The sequence below is a fragment of the Elgaria multicarinata genome, chromosome 15 (assembly GCF_023053635.1).
Source record: "Elgaria multicarinata webbii isolate HBS135686 ecotype San Diego chromosome 15, rElgMul1.1.pri, whole genome shotgun sequence".
NCBI lineage: Eukaryota > Metazoa > Chordata > Lepidosauria > Squamata > Anguidae > Elgaria > Elgaria multicarinata.
Genome location: NC_086185.1, coordinates 6,227,790 through 6,249,174, shown reverse-complemented (window position 1 = coordinate 6,249,174; position 21,385 = coordinate 6,227,790). Strand labels below are relative to the sequence as shown.

Here is a 21,385-nt window from a genome sequence, read left to right as displayed (position 1 = left end):
TCCCAGCATGCCCCAGCCAGCAAGGGGTAAAGTCCTACAACTCCTAGCATGCCCCAGCAAGCAAGGGGTCCTACAACTCCCAGCATGCCCCAGCAAGCAAGGGGGTAAAGTCCTACAACTCCTAGCATGCCCCAGCAAGCAAGGGGTAAAGTCCTACAACTCCCAGCATGCCCCAGCCAGCAAGGGGTAAAGTCCTACAACTCCTAGCATGCCCCAGCAAGCAAGGGGTCCTACAACTCCCAGCATGCCCCAGCAAGCAAGGGGGTAAAGTCCTACAACTCCTAGCATGCCCCAGCAAGCAAGGGGTAAAGTCCTACAACTCCCAACATGCCCCAGCCAGCAAGGGGGCAAAGTCCTACAACTCCCAGCGTGCCCCAGCCAGTTGGTGCATGCCGGGAGTTGTAGGACTTTACCCCCTTGTCTTTATTATATGAAGAACTGCGCCCTTACTTATAGCTTTTGTCCCCGGCCGCTCCTAGTGGACGAGTATGAGGCGACGAGAACGAGGTGGGCAGGGAAGGGCAGTCTGCCCTCCCCCAAGATGGCGCCGCGGGCCTCACCCGCCCTGCCGGTCACGTGGGCGGCCGCGGCCCGGAGCGATTGTGACGCGTCCGAGGGCGGCGAGGCGGAAGCTGCGCGCGGCGGGGCTGGGTGGCTGCGCCCGTGAGGGGATCGTCGCCTTGGGAGGAAGAGGAAGACGAGGAAGAGGAAGAGGCCATGGCGAGGCCGCGCCGGTTGACGCGCTCCTGGCTGCTCGCGCTGGCGCTGGTGCTGGGCGGCCCTGCGGCTCTCGGCCGAGCCTTCTACCTGCCGGGCTTGGCGCCCGTCTCCTTCTGCGAGACCCCGCAGGAGGACAAGCCCGGGTGCAAGGTGGGTGCGAGGGCCGCAGGGCCGGAGGGCAGGGGCGCCGTCCAGGCTGACACCCCGACGGATCCGCCAGTCAGCCCCGCGGGACTCAGTGGGCCTCTGACTTCTGAGTAGACGTGTAGAGGATTGCGCTGCGAGCCGGGCAATCAAGAACGATATGGGGGATGGGGGAGGTACAGGAGGGTTTTATAATAAGTGGCCCCTCCCCCCTCACGAGGTGTGCCCCAAATCCCCTCAGGAAACCCCCCTTTTATCCAGTGACACCCCATGGACCAGGCAGTAAGTCCCACTGGACTCAATGGGCCTGACTTCTGAGTAGACATGTAGAGGATTGCAGGTGTGCCAGGTAATTAGAATTGTGGGGGGATGGGACACGCAGGGCCCCCTCACCAGGTGTGCCCCAAATCCTCTCAGGAAACACCCCTCCCCACATCTCTATCTTTCTTGCTGTCTTATATTGATATTTCCCCTTTTCCCCTCTTCCGTCTCTGCGTTTTATTCCCACAACAACAACCCTGTGAGGTAGCTCAGCTGGGAGTCAGCGACTGGCCCAAAGCTGCCCAGTGAGCTTAAGAGGTGTCCTGGTGCTGGATCCATCTAGTCTTGCACTGTGTTCACACAGTGGCCAGCCAGCCGTCTGCCAGGGATGAACAACACCCTCCCACCCATGTTCCCCATTAACTGGGGCACACAGGCTTACTACCTGGGATACTGGAGGTAGCACATTACCATCAGCTTCATGACCGAGTTTGGGGACTTGAAGCTGGGTCTCTAGCTGCTACACCACCCGGCGCATTCTTTTCATTTATTTCATTTCTGTACTGGCCAGTAGCCAAAGCTCTCTATGTGGTTCACAAAAATTAAAGCCATTAAAATACATTATATGAATTATAAAACCACTCACATGAGGATATAAAACAGATAGCACGCACAACAACAATAACATGTATCTAAAACAATTTAAAAACATCAGCCAGAGACAATCCGGGACTTGTATCCCTGCTTTTTCCTCTGGATTTCTCAGCAAAGCTTTTTTCCTACAAGCCCCTTTCCCTTAGATTGATCTGGAACAAAATATAAGTAGCACTTAAATAGAAAAGAGCACCTTAAGAAGATCTTTTACCCGTAAAATCTCTTCTTGGAATATGAGCCTCACTTAAACTGACAGAAGGCTCTTTAAAAGACACTGTTAACAATGCTTTTATAGGGGGGGGGGGACTTAAATCTTTATATCTCGAAATTTTCCCTGTCAAATGTTCACCAGAGATGAGTACCTTTTAACTTAGCTTTGTATTGTGAGAAATTTGTTGCATGATTGCTATAAATGCTTACTCAGAAATAAGTTTTTTCTATTTCAGTAAGCGTTCTTCCTTAGATGCCCATACTTTATTATGCAATCTGAAGTTCCTTGACAAGTAAATGGTGTGCCAGACGTAAGACTATGTTTGAGGAAAGTTTTACTAGAGCAATTCAGGTGGAGTAACTAGTTGCTCTGTGCCGGGAAGAGGGATTGGTTCCCCCCACTTATTGTTCAGGTTTTGCTCTTTTCTTTTCTCTGTTGGTACTTCCTGCTTCAATTTCACAGGAAAGAACAGCTGTTTGCCTCTGAGATGTGTCATTACAGTAATAAACTAGCTAGATTTGTGTTCAGAACACCTGGTTTTCTGAGCCTACTGGGATGGCTTTGAGCAAGTCACTATCTTGGACTTGATTGTCTGTAAAATAACAATATTCGTGTAGGACTTTAGTAAGGACGTGCATGAACATAAGGCAGCAGAGCGCTGTCATATTAAAAGTGTCCCGTCTAATGACAGTGAAGACTGTGTCTCCCAAAATATGGGGTAACTGGAGTTGGGTGGTAATTTTGCTAGTAAATTTAGCACACGTAGGGCTAAGAATTTCGTAGTGGTTTTATAAATACTTTGGTGTTGTCTGTGGGGTTGTATTTAAACTAGATTGAGTAATCCTGTGCTTGTCATGTAAAACAACTTACCTGTTTCTAGGAAGTATTTAATGGAGATCTCTTAGCTCTGCAGATTGACAAAAATGTGTTTTTGGTCTTGTTTTAAAAACACTGTTCTAAGGTACAATGTCTTGATTGAAGCTGGTACTTATACTGAAACGTCTCTTTCTCTCTCTATAAAATGTATCTATAAAATGTTTAAATCTATAACTTTTTACAATTTTAAACTCAATGAATTTATAAACTGGATGTGCTACTGGTGATCATTTGTTTTGTTTTAGAGTATCTTGATTTTGAGGTTTTTTTAAACATGTGGCAGGATCTCATTGGTAGGGTATGAGTGTAAGGTGTTTTTATTCCAACTATCTTTCGGTGGCCAGTGACAGTGAGTGCAGAATAATTAGCATGCTTTCTCTGGCACCTGAACCCTTGAGAGGAGGCAGTAAATCAAACACTTGGTCCCTTGAGAGGACAGTGTAAAACTTTGGACTTGAATCCTGGATCCAGACAATAGCTATATCTATTGTCTGATCTAACCAGGTTCATTGGATGTAGGACGCATTGATTCTAATAGGATTTATTTCCAATTAAGCTAGCCTACGATAACAGCCTTATGAAGAAATCCTAAGTACATTTACTAAGGAGTAAGAACTACTGAATTCAGTGAGACTTACTTCTGAGTTAACACATTAGAATTGTGCTGTTGCTATAATTTACAATAAACCAGTTAAGTGTGCAGAAAGCTGTAGTAGTGCTCTTCTTTCATACTTTAAGCAAAAAAAAAAAAATCTATTGCAGGTTATTATCTTCAATTCCAAGTGTCTAAACAGCTTTTCCATTTTTCTAGTCACAAATCGAGCTGTTTGTGAACAGATTGGATTCAGTTGAATCAGTTCTCCCGTATGAATATGATGCGTAAGTATGCCCTGAAGACCAGCTAGCCAGCATTGCATTTATTTAAGCAAATTGGTGTCTAGTTTGTGTAGCATGAGAATGTTTCAGTGACCCTAACTAATTGTGAAGCTTCCATGGCAGGGGTGGGGAGACATCCCTTCAGCCTTTACCAGCATAGTCAATGCTGAGGGATGCTGGGAATTGTAGTCCAATAACATCTGGAGGGCAACATGGCCCCCATCACTGTTCTATGCTATGGTATCATCTCCCTGATGAGGCTCGCCTGGCGCCAACGCTGCTATCCTTCCGGCGCCAGGTTAAGACTTTCCTCTTTGCCCAGGCATATGGCGGCACATCCTAATTACCCACATGTTTAGTTTTTAATCGGTTTTTAATGCTTTATGTGTGTATGTTCTGTGTTTTAGAGTTTTAAATTTTGTATACTTGTTTTTACCTCAATTTTAGAATTTCTGTAAATCGCCCAGAGAGCCCTGGCTATGGGAGCGGTATATAAGTTTAATAAATATAAATAAATAAATAAATAAATAAATGTGTTGATTAGAAATATAAAGCAGAATTGACTTTGAGATGGTTCAGATGTGTAACCAATACCATTGGACAAAGCATGGTTTGGAACCACAGTTTAAACATTCTGTGATTTTGCTTTGCATCTGACCATGCAGCCATTGTTTGGGATGTCCCCCGCCATTGGAGGACACTGTTTGGGAAGGGATTTGCATGGAAGGCAAATGAAGAGGAAAGTACAAAAATCATGATTTACTTGTATATCTGGAACACATATCTGTGGTTTAGAATCAAAACTGCAAACAGTGCCAACCATGATTTGGTATTATCTCTGAACTCCAAAGTATCTACAACATAATTCATCAGTTAAACATATTTATGAACTGACTGTAAGCAAAACTCTTACAATATTAAGAGTAAAGTAGTTGAGACAAATTATTGTTGTTGTTTTCTTTATAGGTTTGACTTCTGTCAAGAAAAAGAAGAAAAAAGGCCTTCTGAAAACCTTGGGCAAGTCTTGTTTGGAGAGAGGATAGCCTCATCACCCTACAAGGTTACTGCACCACAGCCTTTCAATTCTATTTAGATTACTTGTTTTGTGTTGCTAAATCTGGGTTTTACAAGTGCTGTTCCATCTGTAAGTTTCTCAAGGGCTGTTTTCTGGCCAGTGCTAGGAACAGAGTACCAGAGTGGATTGACCGGCAAGATGGTTCTTGTGCATACATAGGAAAACACACACAAAAAGGATGAATGTAGTTTTTTTTTTACTTGTTTCCATATTGTTTACTTGTTCATAAGCACTAGAAACACTTTTTTAAAAAAAATGGAAGCAGAGAGTCTCTGAATTTCATAAGGAGCTTGTATGGTACACAAGTCCTGTATAATAGGATATTGCCTGCCTGCAATCTACTACCCTAGTGTGTGATGGGAGAGAGAGAAAGAGGTGGTGGTGGTGGGGAAATTCACGGGCATTGACCAGAAAATGAAATTGCACAGAATATAGAGGTATTTAGCTATGTCAGCTTTTAAGTTCTAATAGATTCTTCTTTAATGGCAATCTCGAAGGTCTTTTTAACAGCATGGTGGATTTTTTTTTTAAAAAAACCCCTTCTCTTTTTATACTAGTTTATGTTTAACAAAAACAAAAAATGCCAGAAGGTCTGTTTAAAATCTTACGACCCAAAGGATGCAAAAGAAAAAGTTAAGCTGGAGTTTTTGAAGAAAGGAATGCAGTTGAATTATCAGCATCATTGGTAAGTGGATATGTTTTCCCACTTCACACAATCATTACACAAGCCACGTCGCGTTACCACTCAGGCGTGGTTTGTCGTGCCATCTGAACCTGGGCAGAATGGCTTGTTTAAGGGAGAGACAATCCTCAAATAACCCATGGCCTGTTGTTGGGTTATTTGAGGATTGTTTCCCTGTGAAATAAGCCGTACTGCCTGGGATCAGCCAACGTGACAAGCTGCAGTGGTATGGGTAATTGGGCAAATGGGGTTTGGCACCCACTGCAGCTTAAATGAGCCGCCCTGGTGATTGTGCAAACAGGGTCACTCTCTAAAACGCTGATATCTGGAGAAAGAATAACAACAGTCTAGCTAAATACTAAAGATAGAGATTAGAAAAAAATCTTAGCCATCTCATAAGAGTGTGAGCTAATTGACACGTATTTCTGACATGTATGTTAAAAGCAAATATGCCTATCAACTCCAGAATAATCCTAACTCTACAATGATCTCTCAACATCTCTCTTTCTTTAGGATTATTGATAACATGCCAGTGACGTGGTGTTATGATGTGGACGATGGACAAAAATACTGTAATCCAGGATTTCCAATTGGATGCTTCGTTGATTCAGATGGCCGAGAAAAAGATGCCTGCATTTTCAACGTAAGTGCCCAAAGTTTATTTCTCTAATATTGTCAGATAGGACTTCAGGACCAGGCCTTACATGGTTTGGCAAGATACCTGAACCAATTTATTTATTTAAAACATTTTATATCCTGCCCTATTATCATTAAGATCTCAGAGCAGCGTACAGATAAAAGCATACAGTATAAAACAATAAATATGCACAGTTAAAAACAAATTAACTCATGAACCAAGTTAAAATATATATACCGTATTTCTTCGATTGTAAGACGCACACTAATTTCAATACCACCAACAGAAAAAAAGCTTTGATTCTAAGCAATAATAAATGTACCCACAATTCTAAGATGCACCCCGTTTTTAGAGATGTTTATATGGGGGAAAAAAGTGCGTCTTAGAATTGAAGAAATAGGGTAATTTAAAAGCAGTTAAAACAATGTGCCAGTGAGTTTAACCATCAAAGGCTTTGTTAAAAAGGCATGTTTTTACTTGGCGTCGAAATGCAATCAATGTTGGCGCCAATCGGGCCTCCAAGGGGAGGGCATTCCACAGTCGGGGTGCCACCACAGAGAAAGCCCTCTCCCTTGTCCCATCATAACGTATATGTTGCATTGGTGGGATGCGGGGAAGGGCTTCTCCAACAGATCTAAGGTCTCGGGCAGGCATATATAAGGAGAGGCGCTCTCTCAAGTATCGAGGGCTTTAAACGTTTAGGGCTTTAAACGTCATTACCAGCACCTTGAATTCCGACCGGAAGAGTATAGGCAGCCAGTGCAGTTCCTTTTAAGACCGGTGTTATGTGGATGTAAGATGCACCCTCCAGCAGTCTAGCTGCTGCATTTTGCACTAGCTGCAACTTCCGAGTCGTCTTCAAGGGCAGCCTCCCATAGAGTGCATTGCAGCAACTTCCCAAGAGGGAAATGATGCAAATCAGACTTTCTATGTTTGAAACACAAACCATGGCTTGGAGTCTAAACTATACTAGCCCACATGGCACGTTTTGGCCTTATATTTGAACCAATTCCCTGAATGTAAACCATTCAGAAGAGATTTGGGTGGAATACAAAACGGCCATGTTTGCAAATCACACTAAAATGTGTTCATGAGAAGCAACATGCTGCAGTGAGCCTTTATATCTTCCCCTTTACTCCTCCCATGTGGCTGGGAGAAGGGCTCTGGATATTTTCACTTCTTCTGCTTCTGTTTAACCATGGTTTATATTTTATTTATTTATTACATTTATATACCGCCCCCATAGCCGGTTTATTACATTTATATAAATTTATTACATTTATATACCGCCCCCATATAACACTCTGGGCAGTTTACAGAAATTCTAAAAGTGATCAGTAAGTGTTTTAGTGTTTAGTGAGTCTTCCCAATCAACAAACCGTGGTTAATGTTTAGAACAAGCCAATGTCAAACCATGGTTTCTGGAGGTGGCGTATTTAAACTAAACATAGTTAATGTTAATTACAGCTCTGTGTCTGTGTGACATGGCAAGCTGTGGTTAATCAAAAGCAACATAAATTTTCTTGTCCAGGCTGCGTGGAAAGAGGAGGAGAAAAACATGTGAGCCCAAGGCTCAGTTTGGTTCGTTCCTGCTTGTGCATGTTGAGTTAAGCTATGGTTTAGCACAGCCTGCCCCCTACAGATGTGTTGGACTAAAACATCCATCATTACTGACCACTAACCATGCTGGGTGGGGCTGATGGGGTGGGTGGGGGTTGTAGTTCAAAACATCCAGAGGACATGATGTTAAGGAAGGCTGGTTTAGTATGACCTATGAACACAGCCCGTGTATTTCTTAAAGGGTGATTCTAAGGATGTTTACTTGGACACAACTCACATTGAGTTAAGTGGGCTTTACTCCCAGATAAATGTGCGTAGGATTTCAACCTTTCTCCTTAATATCCTTATGAGCAGTTGCTAGAATTGATAGCAAAGAGAGCTGCTGGAGCTAATAAACAGCTTTGTTGATTATTTCTATGTCAGCCTTGGAGTACATTTTTGACTCTTGGAAGACAACCAACACTAAGCTGTACGTGAAAGCTAAAAATCCTTAAAAACAAATGTACAAATGACAAAACGAAAGATAACATGCACAAAATGAATCCTACCACACAACCTAACCTATCTAAACAGAGCTACATTTCACTTTCCCAGCCTTAATCTGAAAAAAAACAAACTTACTTGCAATATATATAAAAAAGAAGTTTTGATTCTAGGGCTAGTTTAAATGTTACCCATTTTGCTCCTGGAAGTTGTTTTAGCTATCCCAGAATATACACCACATGCACAAAAGTAGTGTGTAAATTGGGTGCTCATGGTTCTGGACTTGCAGGAGGCGTAAACATAATGCCTGTATTGGCAAGGATGGTCAGTTGGTGCCTCTGGGACTGGAATGTCTCATGGGAGAGAGAGCCCGGTAATGTCTTTTGTGCACTGGCAAATTAGATTGGATATTAAGATATTATTATTATTATTATTATTATTATTATTATTATTATTATAATTATAATTATATTGAAGAGGCATGAGGCCCAAGAAATCAATCAAGGATGGTCATGGGAAAACACATTGCAGCAAATGTACTCTAAAATGTTAATTTGCCTGGGTCGGAGAGTGCATTTTTATTTCTAATGCTTTTAGGCTGCGTCCAAGAAAAGGCAAATATCCCTGCGAGTGTAATAAAACACTTTCAGACCTTTTCTCAGCACTTTAGATTTTCTGAAATGGCCAAGGGATTTGTCCTCTAAAGTAGCTTTCTTTGTTTTGTTTTGTTTTGTTTTAAAGAAATGCTTTCAGTTCTTGAAGCTGTTTTCCAAAATGATGAGTTCTTATTCTTTTTTCTTTTGTTAAAAAAAGATTGAATGACTCTGCAGCAAAGGTTCCCAGAGTCATTTAGCTTTATTACCTTGACCTGGGAAGGTCATTATAGCTGCTGCTGTTTCTCTAAGCTAATCCTTGATAATTGAGGGAAGGGCCGTGGTGGGGCCATACATGCAGGGCTGCTTTTCGTGTTGCATTTGAAATAACGCAAGTGCATTCTTGGGGGAAGGTAGAGCTGCACAAAAAAGTCTTGCCTGAGTGTTCAGTTGGAGACAAAGTGCACAAGGGAACATGGAATGGAGAGTGCCACGACACAGGCTCTTTACAACAGGCCTGTCTGCGGACACTCCCTGCTCAAGCTAAGCACCACCACTTTATGAGCCTGAGGTGAGGGACAAACACCACCTTTCTACAAACTATGTGGAGAAAGAGGTTAAACAGGAATAATTTCAGGAATAAACTAATGCGCTGCGAATTATATGTGCTGCTGGTGAATTAATGTCAGAACGGGTGTTATATGTATAACACTGAAGATGGTAAATGCCAAGGAGACACGTGGGATTTTTGCGGTAGTAAAAGAAACTAAATAAATTATTTCAATGTTCACAAACTTCGTTTCATAATAAAACTTTTCAAGCCCTTGTCAAAACCTCTCATCCAATCCTTTCTTTCTTCTCATACACACTTTCCTTTCTCTCACACCTTCACTCTTGAACTTTCTTTATTATCAGGATTGTGTAATATACACCAACTGACTATCTGCACGCTACACTCAAAAGACGACCCTCTTTACTCTGATCCTCTAATTCTCCCCTGAACCAAAGTACTTTAAAAACACCCCCCCTTATCACCTCAGTCATTCCCTTATATATCCTCCCCCCACCCACCCCACCCAAGATATTCAATCTCCCCCCACTCAGGTCAACATTCTAAACACAGTAAGACTAACAGATCCTAGACATACATTAGGGAACTGACTTGTGGGGTGTAACCCCATAGATAGTTCTCTTGTTTTGTTTCTGCTTCCAGAAAAGCATCCCGGCTCCAGTGCGTTTTGCTCTAATTTGAGCTTTAATGGACTCCCAAGATTGTATCTATCCCTGCATTAAAAACTGTACACAAAGGCCAACTAGGCCAATGCCCATTAAAAATAGAAGTTTAATTTGGGGTTCATATTGTAGGGGGCGGGGAGAAAGGTGACATAAGCCTATTCACGTGTCCTGCATGGTACCAATATACCAGATGCTTTAGGGGGCGCCGTTTGCCTACGTCAAAATGTAGTGGTTTGTCATCCTGCTATGTAGTCATTGTGGCTAAGAGCTATTGATAGACATCTCGTTTTCCATGAATTTGTCCAATCTCTTTCTCTTTATTTTCTTTATTTATTTTTATACCGCTTAGTATCTCTTGACCAGTCTGCACACAAAATACTGTAAAAGCCACAGCGGAAATACAACACACACTGTTTATTTATTTATTACAATCTGTAGATAGATTGATAATACAACACAACATAATAAATGCTTAACACCTTACTGAAGTTGGTAATAAGGGTTTTCATAAGGCCATCAAGCCCAACCCCTGCTCAGTGCAGGAATGCACCCTAAAGCATCCATGACAGATGGCTGTCCAGCTGCCTCTTGAAGGCCTTTAGTGTGGGAATTAGTTCCTTTGTCATACTGCTCTAGCAGTCAAGAAGTTTTTCCTGATGTCCAGGTGGAATCTGGCTTCCTGTAACTTGAGCCCATTGTTCCGTGTCCTGCACTCTGGGAAGATCGAGACAAGATCCTGGCCCTCCTTTGTGTGACAACCTTTCAAGGCCTTTAAAAGTGCTATCGTGTCTCCCCTCAATCTTCTCTCTTCAAGACTGAACATGCCTTGAGAACAGTCATTGACAAGGATAGATCTGAGGAGCACGTCATGGCAGAACCTCATAGGTTTATTAACCTACAGTTTGCCAGGATGTGTGCAAACCATTTCCCCTTTTTGTAAACAACATCCGATTGGTGCAGTCAGAAGTTGTGCCAATCAAACCCAGTTTTCCGAGTTGTTTAGGGGCTAAACAACCCAGTGATTAATCCAATAACAAACCATGGGTTAACTGCTGGGTTGTTTAGCCCCTAAACAACTCATTGGTCTAAGTTTGGATGCCATGCTTGCTACCTCTGACTCTGTCAATCAGAGGTTGTTTACAGAAACCGGTTTGCAGGCGGAGTGCGTTCCCCATGCCTCCATTTGCCACTGTGATGTGTGAACCAGGTCAGTCTATCTGGGTTTGTGCAGCAGCAGCGAGTACCTGTTGCAAAAAGAAAAGAAAGGTTTGGAGATGTTTAATAGCAACTTTAATGTCTTTCAGTCTGAGTTCAACAAGAGGAATACTTTCTACCTCTTCAACCACGTTGAGATTACCATCACGTACCATAGTGGGAAGGAAGAGAACTGGCCTGGCGCTCGGCTGGTGGCCGCACGGGTGGAACCCAGAAGGTAATCTAGACCATCGGCGCTGAACTCTGTTTTGGCTACCCACTCTGTTTTGTGGACGTGTGCTAACAGTGGTTGAGTTCACACAACACAACAACCCATCCTGTGAGATTAGCCACACAGTGTGAGTTGTCGGAACAATCCACACACAATCAGTTTCCCTCCTCCTTCCCTCTCTGTCCTCCTACCGGCCTCGGCAGGTATCTCCAGGAGGCTCCCTTGTAAATTTAGTTCAGTAACTGTGTCCCCCTTGAAAGCACCGTAGCTTTCTGTATCTAGAAAACAAATGCTAAATTAAAGCAACATTCCAGAAGTGGCTTTTATGCCATCCGGAATTGCTCGATCTGTGTTTTTTTCCTTTCATTTTCCTCATTATATTGGATAATGAATTCATTATAACGGTCTCTGGCTCAGTTCACACAGTACTTTTCTCTACTCAGGGGGAAAACGCTACTCAATGGTGGAGTTTGTAGGGGGTACTCATCACACAACATGTTCCAACGCCACCATTGTGTAGGTGTGGCCTCTTGTGGAGTGGAGTAACATTCAACGTGGCGTTTGATTGAGAGTTCCTCCGCCCTCTCTCCTCCCTCAGTCCTCCTAATGGTATCCCATCAGCCATTGCTGCAGAAACAAGCCAACCAATCCCTATGGCTGTCCTAGAGCAGCACTCCCTCCTTTCACCGCTCTTGCCAGGGAACTCTGTGGTCACTGGGAAACTCCACTCCACTCAACAGGAAATTCCACAGAGACCTCCAGACAACATGGAACACAACGGTTGTGCAAGAACTCTCTCTTGCACAGCGTAAAGATTCAGCCTGGAGTGTTGTTGCACCACCATTGAGAAAAGTGTTGTGTGAACTGAGCCACTGTCTGTGAAGCATAATTACGGGAGGACTATGAGTCTGTGTAATGGACGCACTGTCCAAACATACTAAGCGGTTTATACGCAACATCTTGGTAATTCACACCACAAGGGGGCATAGTTAAATCTTACGTACTGCCTTGTTTTTTGCCCATATCTCTATACCTCATTCTCTGCTGTCTATCTTCACCGGGAGGCAGACGGTGTCTTTTTGTGTTCAACAACGGCTAAGCCATGTTCTCCTCAATTTTTTTTTTTTTTACGAAATACCACTCTTTGATATTTCTACAAAATGTTGCAAAGTCTGGACATCAGCGGGGAATGGGTCAGGATGCTTGATAATCAGGAAGATGGTGTTGCTACAAGCTGTGATCCCTGTATTATTTTCTCCCCCCATTAGGTGGCCCTGAAATCCCTCGTAAAGATACTGATCGTACTTTGTAGAGAGAGTAGAGGAGGAGATACGTTAGAACTATTTTTTAAAAAAATCTGCCCTTTTCTTTGTCATTGAGCTTGGCCTGGGCTATATTTTGTGTTGCTATTCAACCATATGTGCAAGTAGTAGTTGCCGGGGTGGGGTGGGGGCATAGAAATATGCTCTGAAGGGCGCCTTAGAAATATGTTAAATAAATTAATTGCAATTTTAAAAAGGCAGATTTCTTAATTCAGAAAAACTTTTTTATTTAAAAAAAACCTCTTTGTGGATCAAGATACTACTAGCTGGCTTTTGATAAGGTATGACCCTAAACAGTCCCAGACGCCACGTCTTTTATTTTTGTTTGTGAAGAAATCGGCACCATGTGCATTTAATCCACGGGCCTTGTGCGGACTTTGCCAAACACTTGGCACTTCAAGCAAACAGACATGAAAACCAAAACACATTTAACATGTAGCTAAGATCTACGTGTTAAATGTGGTCTTTGCATCATTCAGTAAGTGTGATACATATATTTATCTTTGTAGTTACAAACATACAGATATAGACAACTTATCCTGTGAAGGGCCCCCTATGGAAATTCCTGCAGACTCTACCAACAAGGTCGATCTGATCTATTCTTACTCGGTGAAATTTGTAGTAAGTATATTATTATTATTATTATTATTATTATTATTATTATTAGTTTCTGTACTACTCAATAGCCAAAGCTCTCAGGGTGGTTTTCAACAATTTATAAGATAGTTAAATATGGAATAAAAATATAAATATACAACGTTAAAAACAATTTAAATGCCTGTCAACATATGTGTTTTTTAAGTCTCAATGAAACTTGGGTAGGTAATGCTCAGATCAGACCAAGGGTCTATCTCGTTTGGCATTCTGTTCACCTAGTGGCCAACCAGCTGCCTGGGATTAACCCACAAGTAGGGCATGAGTGCAACAGCACCCTCCCATCCATGTTCCCCCGCAACTGGTGTACATAGGCATAAGGCCTCTGATACCAGAGATGGCATCTAGCCATCAGGGCTAATAGCCATTGTTGGCCTTCTCCACGAATTTGTCCAGACCCCTTTTAAAGCCATCCGCAGTGATGGCCGTTACTACCTCTTGCAGTTGCAAATTCTATGCTGTGTGAAGAAATCCTTCCTTTTTTCTGTCTTGAATCTCCCACCAATCAGCCTCATGGGACGACAGCATTGGGCCCTAGTATTGAGAGAGGGAGAAATATGTCTCCCTACCCACTTTTCCCACACCCTGCATACTTTTGTGCACCTTTATCATGTCTCCCCTTGCTTGCCTTTTTTCCAAGCTAAGCATCTCCAGTTTTTTTAAACCTTTCCCCATATGAGAGTTGCTCCAACTCCTTGATCATTTTAGTTGCTCCTGGGTGGGGGGTGGGATGGTCACGGCCGATGGTTTTGTGTAACTGGTTGAAACCGACACGATTGCAGCTGTTCTCAACCTGATGCCCTCCAGATGTGCTGGACTAAAACTCCCACAATCCTCAGTCAACAGGGAGGGGAGCAGGGTGGGGAAAGGATGCCCGATTGCATTAGCCTCTTCATTGAAACTATGGGCGCACATGCTAATGTGTAATAGGATATGTGCCGTTGTCATGTGGGAAAGGTAAGCGCCTTCCCAAGGAAGGAACCATTCTTAGGTTTTAAAAAACAAAAGCTGCCATCTGATCCATTGTGTCTTCCTTGGGAATCAAGCAAGATGTGGGATGGCAGAACATTGCATTCAGGCTTGCAAAAGTAAAATCAGACGTGTCCCTCAAGGTCTGGATGATGCGTGCGGATAACACTAGTAGAAGCTGAGAAGCTTATACAGCCCTGAGAATCAAATTTGTATCAAGCCTTGCTTTTGAAGATGTGTCCTCCTTTCTCCATACAGGAGGACAACAGTATTAAGTGGGCCTCAAGATGGGACTACATCTTGGAATCCATGCCCCATACCAACATTCAGTGGTTTAGGTAAGAGATGTTAAGTTCTGAAAGAAATAGCTTGTGACAAAACTGGGAAGATCTCAGTATCAGTCTGCATATTTCAGGAATCGTTACTTCTGTTGTGGTTAAAAAGAAGACCAAGTTCCAGCTAGTGAACTTTTCATGTTTTTGTTTGTGGAGTAACTTTACTCACTGCTGGCCGTCTTGGGAGCCGCTTGAAGTATTGCGTTTCACCCAAAGAATATGGCTTCTGTATCCCAAAGAAAAGCAATCTCCATATTTTACTTTTATCCTCTTGCTTCAGAGAATTTCTGAGATGTTGCAATTGATCGGGTTCTTTTTTAAAAAAAGAAATTCTGTTGTGTGACTTGCTTTGGAGTTTTATCTTTGTCTGAAGCCAGTATTTACTGTTAAGAAAAAGATACAGTCAGCATGGGTTGATATACATCCTTTTTAAAATAATAAAGTGGAAATCTCTTGCCTGCCTTAATATCTGAGGACAATAAACAACTTACCAGATCTTTTAGACATAATGCCAAATTATGGTTTGAAAAGGTAGACCTTGTTTTGTTGTCATATGTGACTCATCACCATCATTAATAAATCATGGTTTGCAAATGGAGGAACACAAACCACTTATCTGGCTTGTACACATATTAATCATAGAGCGGTAGCATAGTTTTTACATAAGCATAGATGGAAGGCACAGGACATAGGTTACGAAGACCTGTGGATAAAGGCCTCTAGCAGCATACTGGTAGTAGGGTTTAGGTTAGCTAAACAGTAAGAAAAATTGGCATGCGTTACAAAAGAGGAACTTAGGAGGATACACCAGCATGCAGATGTGTCCATCTTGTGGTCAGACGCAAAAGTACAAAGAACTTAGTAAGAGTACAAGGAAAAAGTGGTGGGGTAAAGAACAGCATTTGCTAGAAGGCAGAGAGAAAGCAGTTGATGTAAGCGGAAGGTAAGGATAGATGAGAACAATCGCTGGTTAAAACGGCCATCTCAGATGAATTTCGCATTTCAGTAAAAGTGTATTAAGGAATGAAAGGTCAAAGGAGGGGTCGATTGCAGCATGCCGTAACTGACAATGTAAGGGCTGTATTTTGGTATGCTTGTGCACCTTGTTTTCATCTCATGCTCTGTTAACAAGAGCCATGGTCCTTTTTCTTTACATTTCTCATGTATTAATTGGTTGCGGTGCCATCTGTCAGTAAAACTTCTACAATGCAGCCATTGTGACTGAGTGTTCTTGACTCAGGAACTGTACTGTTCAGCCCATAAAGTAGGCAGCAAATCACAGACCAGTTCTCAACCACACCCTTTGTTAAAGTATCTCCAGGTGTATCAATTAAACAAGACTGTTTCCTTCAAAATAGTCCCCAGACCAGGCTCTGAAGTCATATGTTTGAAAACCACTGTTGGAGCAAACCGTAGCCTGCCGTTAATATCTAAACCAACAAACCATAGTTTGCAATGTGGTTCTTCTGATGTAGTCCACTTTTTGGGATATTATCCAGAAGATGAGGGGACTCAGGTCTGGAGCCAGCTATGTTTAGCGCAAATCAGGATTTGGTATCATGTCTGAACTAGTCCCGTAATTCAGGAAGACATTGGCCGTGTTCAGAAGACACTTTAAACCATGGAGGTTAAGGCCTTTTGTTAACAAAAAAGCCTTAACCACTGTGGTTTAAGGTGTCTTCTGGACAGGGCCACCAATAAGCTTTCAATAAGCGTTAATCTCACTTATAATGGCAGTACATGGATTTAATTGTTTCATGTCTTACACATTTGATGCCTTTAGTGCGCCAGCTCTGGCAATCTAGAACAAGTCCTTAGCTTCCCAAATCTTGGACATAGCACTTTTTTAAAAATCCAACCTTAAACACTCTTGTCTTTTTCATACAAGAACATCATGGGTTCGGAGTCTTGTTCAGTTTGCTGTCCAATACAACTACTAAATCCTGTAGGTCTGACCACTGATTTCCTGACCTGTCCTTGAGCGCTTGTAGACTTGTGTCCACTTGTTGTAGACTACAAAATCATGTTGATGCCAGAGTGCAGGACACGGAAAAATGGGCTCAAGTGACAGGAAGCCAGATTCCGGCTGGACATCAGGAAAAACTTCCTGACTGTTAGAGCAGTACGACAATGGAACCAGTGACCTAGGGAGGTTGTGGGCTCTTCTACACTACAGGCCTTCAAGAGGCAGCTGGACAGCCATCTGTCAGGGACTCTTTAGGGTGGATTCCTGCATTGAGCAGGGGGTTGGACTCAACGAGGCCCTTTCCAACTCTACTATTCTATGATTCTATGAAATCCTTATTCCCCCCCCCTCCTTCATCTGCAGCATAATGAATTCCCTTGTGATTGTGCTCTTCTTATCTGGAATGGTGGCCATGATCCTTCTGAGGACCCTACATAAAGACATTGCAAGATACAACCAGATGGACTCCTCAGTAAGTAAGATGGAGCTCCTTTAAGCTCTTTCAGATTGAGAGAACAGAGCCATAACATCGCCTGGGTGCTGTGAGACCCATGTGAGAGGAATCTAGGGAACACTTGTGAATACTCGACGTCCGTGTAGTGGTCTCCTTCAGTGTAAAGGGCAAGGTTTAAAGCCGGGCTGTTGCAGTCCTGGGAAGGAGAAGGTGGGGTGTTTTTCTTCCTGGTTTTGTGAGGCTTCACAGATAAGGCTGGCCAGAGAGGAAGGAGGTGTTGAAATGCTTGTTCCTTCCACAGCCATTGGTTTGCTTCTTCCATGTGGGGAGGCCCAGCACATGCCTGGAGTCCCCGTTTTCTAAAAGGACAGTGTTTTACTTGGAGAACCTTTCCTTTCCCATTTGCCTGGATGCTCCCTAGGAAGCTACAGGTGGTCTGCATGGCAAACAGCTCCTGCGGCTGCCTTCGTGAAGAGCTCTTGAAACTTTAGCCAAATAGCCGGTATTTACTTAGCTAATTAAAACAAAAGTCTGCAAAATGCAGACTTTCCATCAGCTGTCATTTGGAAGTAATGGATAGGCTTACAAAAATCCTGCTTCCCCAAGGCGAGAAGTGCTCTGCTTCATATGAAACAAATCAAGGGCTCAGCTCTCGGTAATTTGATTTCTTTCCCCCTTAAACAGACACTATCAAGGCAAGATATGCTTTGGTGGGAACAGAATTTTCCTGCCGAGTTTCTAGGGGGGAAATAGTTTTTGCCCCACTGCCTTTTTGCATGAGGAGTTTAATTTGACTGGCTTCCCCAGATATGCCACTCTCTAGGCCTGGTTGGATGACAGGTTAACCCACTGTGTATCACTCAAAAGCATGATCCACGGCGGGCTAGCGTATCACGTGGTTTGTTTATTTATTGCATTTCTATACTGCCCAATAGCGTGTTCAGAGGAGGGCAACCAGGATGATCAGGGGTCTGAAAACAAAGTCCTATGAGGAGAGACTGAAACAACTGAGCATGTTTAGTCTGGAGAAGAGAAGATTGAGGGGAGACATGATAGCACTCTTCAAATCCTTGAAAGGTTGTCACACAGAGGAGGGTCAGGATCTCTTCTCGATCCTCCCAGAGTGCAGGACACGGAATAACGGGCTCAAGTGACAGGTAGCCAGATTCCAGCTGGACATCAGGAAAAACTTCCTGACTGTTAGAGCAGTACAACAATGGAACCAGTTACCAAGGGAGTTGTGGGCTCTCCCAAACTAGAGGCCTTCAAGAGGCAGCTGGACAGCCATCTGTCAGGGATGCTTGAAGGTGGATTCCTTCATTGAGCAGGGGGTTGGACTCGATGGCCTTGTAGGCCCCTTCCATCTCTACTATTCTATGATTCTATGATTCTAAACTCTCTGGGCGGTTTACAAAAATTAAATCCATAAAAACCAGTCAAACTATAAAACAGTATAAAAGCATAGTATAAAATAGAATATAAAAGCAAAACCAGGATAAAACCGAGCAGCAATGCAGAAATTAATACCGATTTAAAATACAAATTTAGAACAGAAAAGTTAAAATTAAGTTGTTAGGCTGTTAAAACGCCGAGAAATTAAAAAGGTCTTCACCTGGTGTTCTCCCCCCCACTGCCCTCCCCCACCCCATGGTGGTTGAAATACCCATGCCTGCCTTCTGCAGGAGGGTTAGTGGACATCCATAGAGATTCCCGTACTGTGTGATAGAAAAGCTATGGAGTTTTGGCTCAGAACGATGAGAAAATGAAAAAAAAAAAAATGGCAGCGACCATAGAGTCCGCCGGCAAGAATGACCCAACTTACGGTGATGCTCTGGCTGCCCCAAACATTTTTCTATGCCCTGGGAAGGAGACACATTCTGCACCAAAGACTTACTAGGAGAACTTTAGCGTTATGTTATGTCTGTGCTGTAACTAAACCCAGACAAAAATAAAAAATGAAGGTTGCAGCAGTATTGGGAGGAGGGACAGAGTGGAGAATATTTAATTTGAAGCAAGGAGCTTTTTATATTCTGTGACTATTTTATTCCACTGGCTTTACTGTTGTGAAAAATACCCCTACTGCGTGGAGAGAAGAGGAAGATACTCGAGGCTCCTCGGGCCTTGAGTTGTGATGCGATCTTCCCTTTCCTTGCAAGTTGCACTTGAAACCGGCTTGTCTGGCAGTCAGAGACAAAGGCAGATAAATGTGTTAAGTGCTTGCGATACAGCTTAAATTAAACACAATCTTTTGTTTAATATCAATTAACATTGCAGTACTCTAGCTAAGCATGTTAATGTTTGTTTCTCCTCCACAAGATAAGCGTTTCTTAATAAATCTGCATCCTCCACCCCCAACCAGCAAGTCCATTAGGGAGTTGTAAAATCAGCGAGTAACGAAGCTGATGAAATTACTCCCCTTCAGAAACAAAACCTGAAAGATAATCAGGCCGGGGAAGTGAATTTCACGTCTGGCTTGTACTAATTCACTGTTGCATGATGTATGTCTAATAAAGATGTTATTGCAGGAGGATGCGCAGGAGGAGTTCGGGTGGAAACTGGTCCACGGAGACGTGTTCAGGCCTCCCAGGAAGGGCATGCTGCTGTCTGTCTTCTTGGGCCAAGGGACCCAGATTTTCATCATGACGTTTATTACCTTGTGTAAGTAGCACTCGATTGGCTACAACAGTTGTCATTTATGCCGCGCCAACCATGGACGAGGCACTTCACGGCATTAGTAGGAAGCCACAGATCCTTGCCCCAAGGATTACAGTCTGAGGTTTGACACTGGGGAGAAGGGGCGAGAGGCCACTCAGAGGCACTAGTGATAAGAGATGAACGTGAGCCTTGTGTAGTACTGTAATATTAAGTGTAGTTATGTAATGATAACAATACAGGGATCTTTGGACACAGTGCAGTTGTGGTTTCCTTTTGGAAATGCAGTGGCAATGAGAATACCAAATCAACACGTTTCACCTGGCAGTTAATAAGTTCAGCTGGTTGGCCACTGTTTGAACAGAGCGCTGGACTAGATGGACCCTGGTCTGATCCAGCATCAGGGCTCCTCTTACGTTCTCTTTCGTTGAGTGCCGTGCCTTTTTAGATTGTGATGCAGGACTGTCTTGTTGAATTGATTACATGTCAGCCGGTCTGGGACCCTTTTGTTGGCTCCAGGAGCGGTGTAAACATATTTTAAATAAGTAATGAATAAACGGCCCTTGGTTTGTGTTCACGCTTTCAGTCTTGGCCTGCCTGGGATTCCTTTCGCCAGCCAACAGAGGAGCCTTGATGACCTGTGCAGTTGTGCTCTGGGTCTTACTGGGGACTCCAGCAGGCTACGTATCTGCTCGGATGTATAAAAGTAAGTGCAGACCTGTGTGTGTGTGTGTGTGTGTGTGTGTGTAGTCGTTCAGATCCCTGTCCAGCCCTTGCTGGATGGCCTTGGCCAAATCCCAATCTCTTTACCTCGCTTCCGTCTTTGGCAAATAGGAACTTCAGTGAGGACCAGAAAGAGAAATGGCTGTGATTTAGAAACACGCAACTGGAAAATAGTGTTCTCAGCAGTGTTTTCCTTTCCTCGCCCTTCTGAACTTCAGTCTCCCCTCATCCGATCCCTAATGACCCCTTTGAACATTGGTTTTGAAACTTGGGAAGTTTTAAAAGAACTGCTTGCAATGTAACACAGGTGTAGGGTTGGAAACAGAGGCTGGAAAAGCCTGTCTGGGTCCTGGTCATTGATTGTGAACGGGGTGGAACAGACCAAGTTTGAATTCGGGTAGGTTATCGGAGGAAGGTTATCAGTGTACATTTGAGTTTAAGTTTTGTTCAGGTTGTGTAAATAAGGGAGATTCCAAATGGTTCATCGAGGGGAGACATGATAACACTCTTCAAATACTTCAAATACACAGCATCTCTTCTTAATCATCCCAGAGTGCAGGACACGGAATAATGGCCTCAAGTTAAAGGAACCCTGAAATAACTGGGCATGTTTAGCCTTGAGAAGACTGAAGGGAGTCACAAAAGTACTCTTCAAATACTTGAGAAGTTGTCACACAGAGGAGGGCCAGGATCTCTTCTTGATCATCCCAGAATGCAGGACACGGAATAATGGGCTCAAGTTAAAGGAAGCCAGACTCTGGCTGGACACCAGGAAAAACATCCTGACTGTTAGAGCAGTACAACAATGGAACCAGTTACTTAGGGAGGTGGTGAGCTCTCCCACATTAGAGGCCTTCAAGAGGCAGCTGGACAAGC

At 43.3% G+C, this 21,385-nt stretch overlaps 1 protein-coding gene across 1 annotated transcript in view; it reads left to right on the top strand.

Annotated features, from left to right (window-relative positions):
• The first annotated feature begins 702 nt into the window (after window positions 1-702).
• LOC134409098 (transmembrane 9 superfamily member 2-like) overlaps window positions 703-21,385 on the top strand; it is a 47,592-nt gene continuing 26,909 nt past the window's right edge. The window contains exons 1-11 of the mRNA XM_063141675.1: window positions 703-870; window positions 3,678-3,745; window positions 4,709-4,802; window positions 5,375-5,502; window positions 6,013-6,142; window positions 11,313-11,440; window positions 13,266-13,377; window positions 14,638-14,717; window positions 17,044-17,152; window positions 19,660-19,792; window positions 20,373-20,492. Coding sequence (XP_062997745.1) covers window positions 718-870; window positions 3,678-3,745; window positions 4,709-4,802; window positions 5,375-5,502; window positions 6,013-6,142; window positions 11,313-11,440; window positions 13,266-13,377; window positions 14,638-14,717; window positions 17,044-17,152; window positions 19,660-19,792; window positions 20,373-20,492 — 1,255 coding nt within the window. The 5' untranslated portion in view covers window positions 703-717. The remainder of the gene's footprint in view (window positions 871-3,677; window positions 3,746-4,708; window positions 4,803-5,374; window positions 5,503-6,012; window positions 6,143-11,312; window positions 11,441-13,265; window positions 13,378-14,637; window positions 14,718-17,043; window positions 17,153-19,659; window positions 19,793-20,372; window positions 20,493-21,385) is intronic.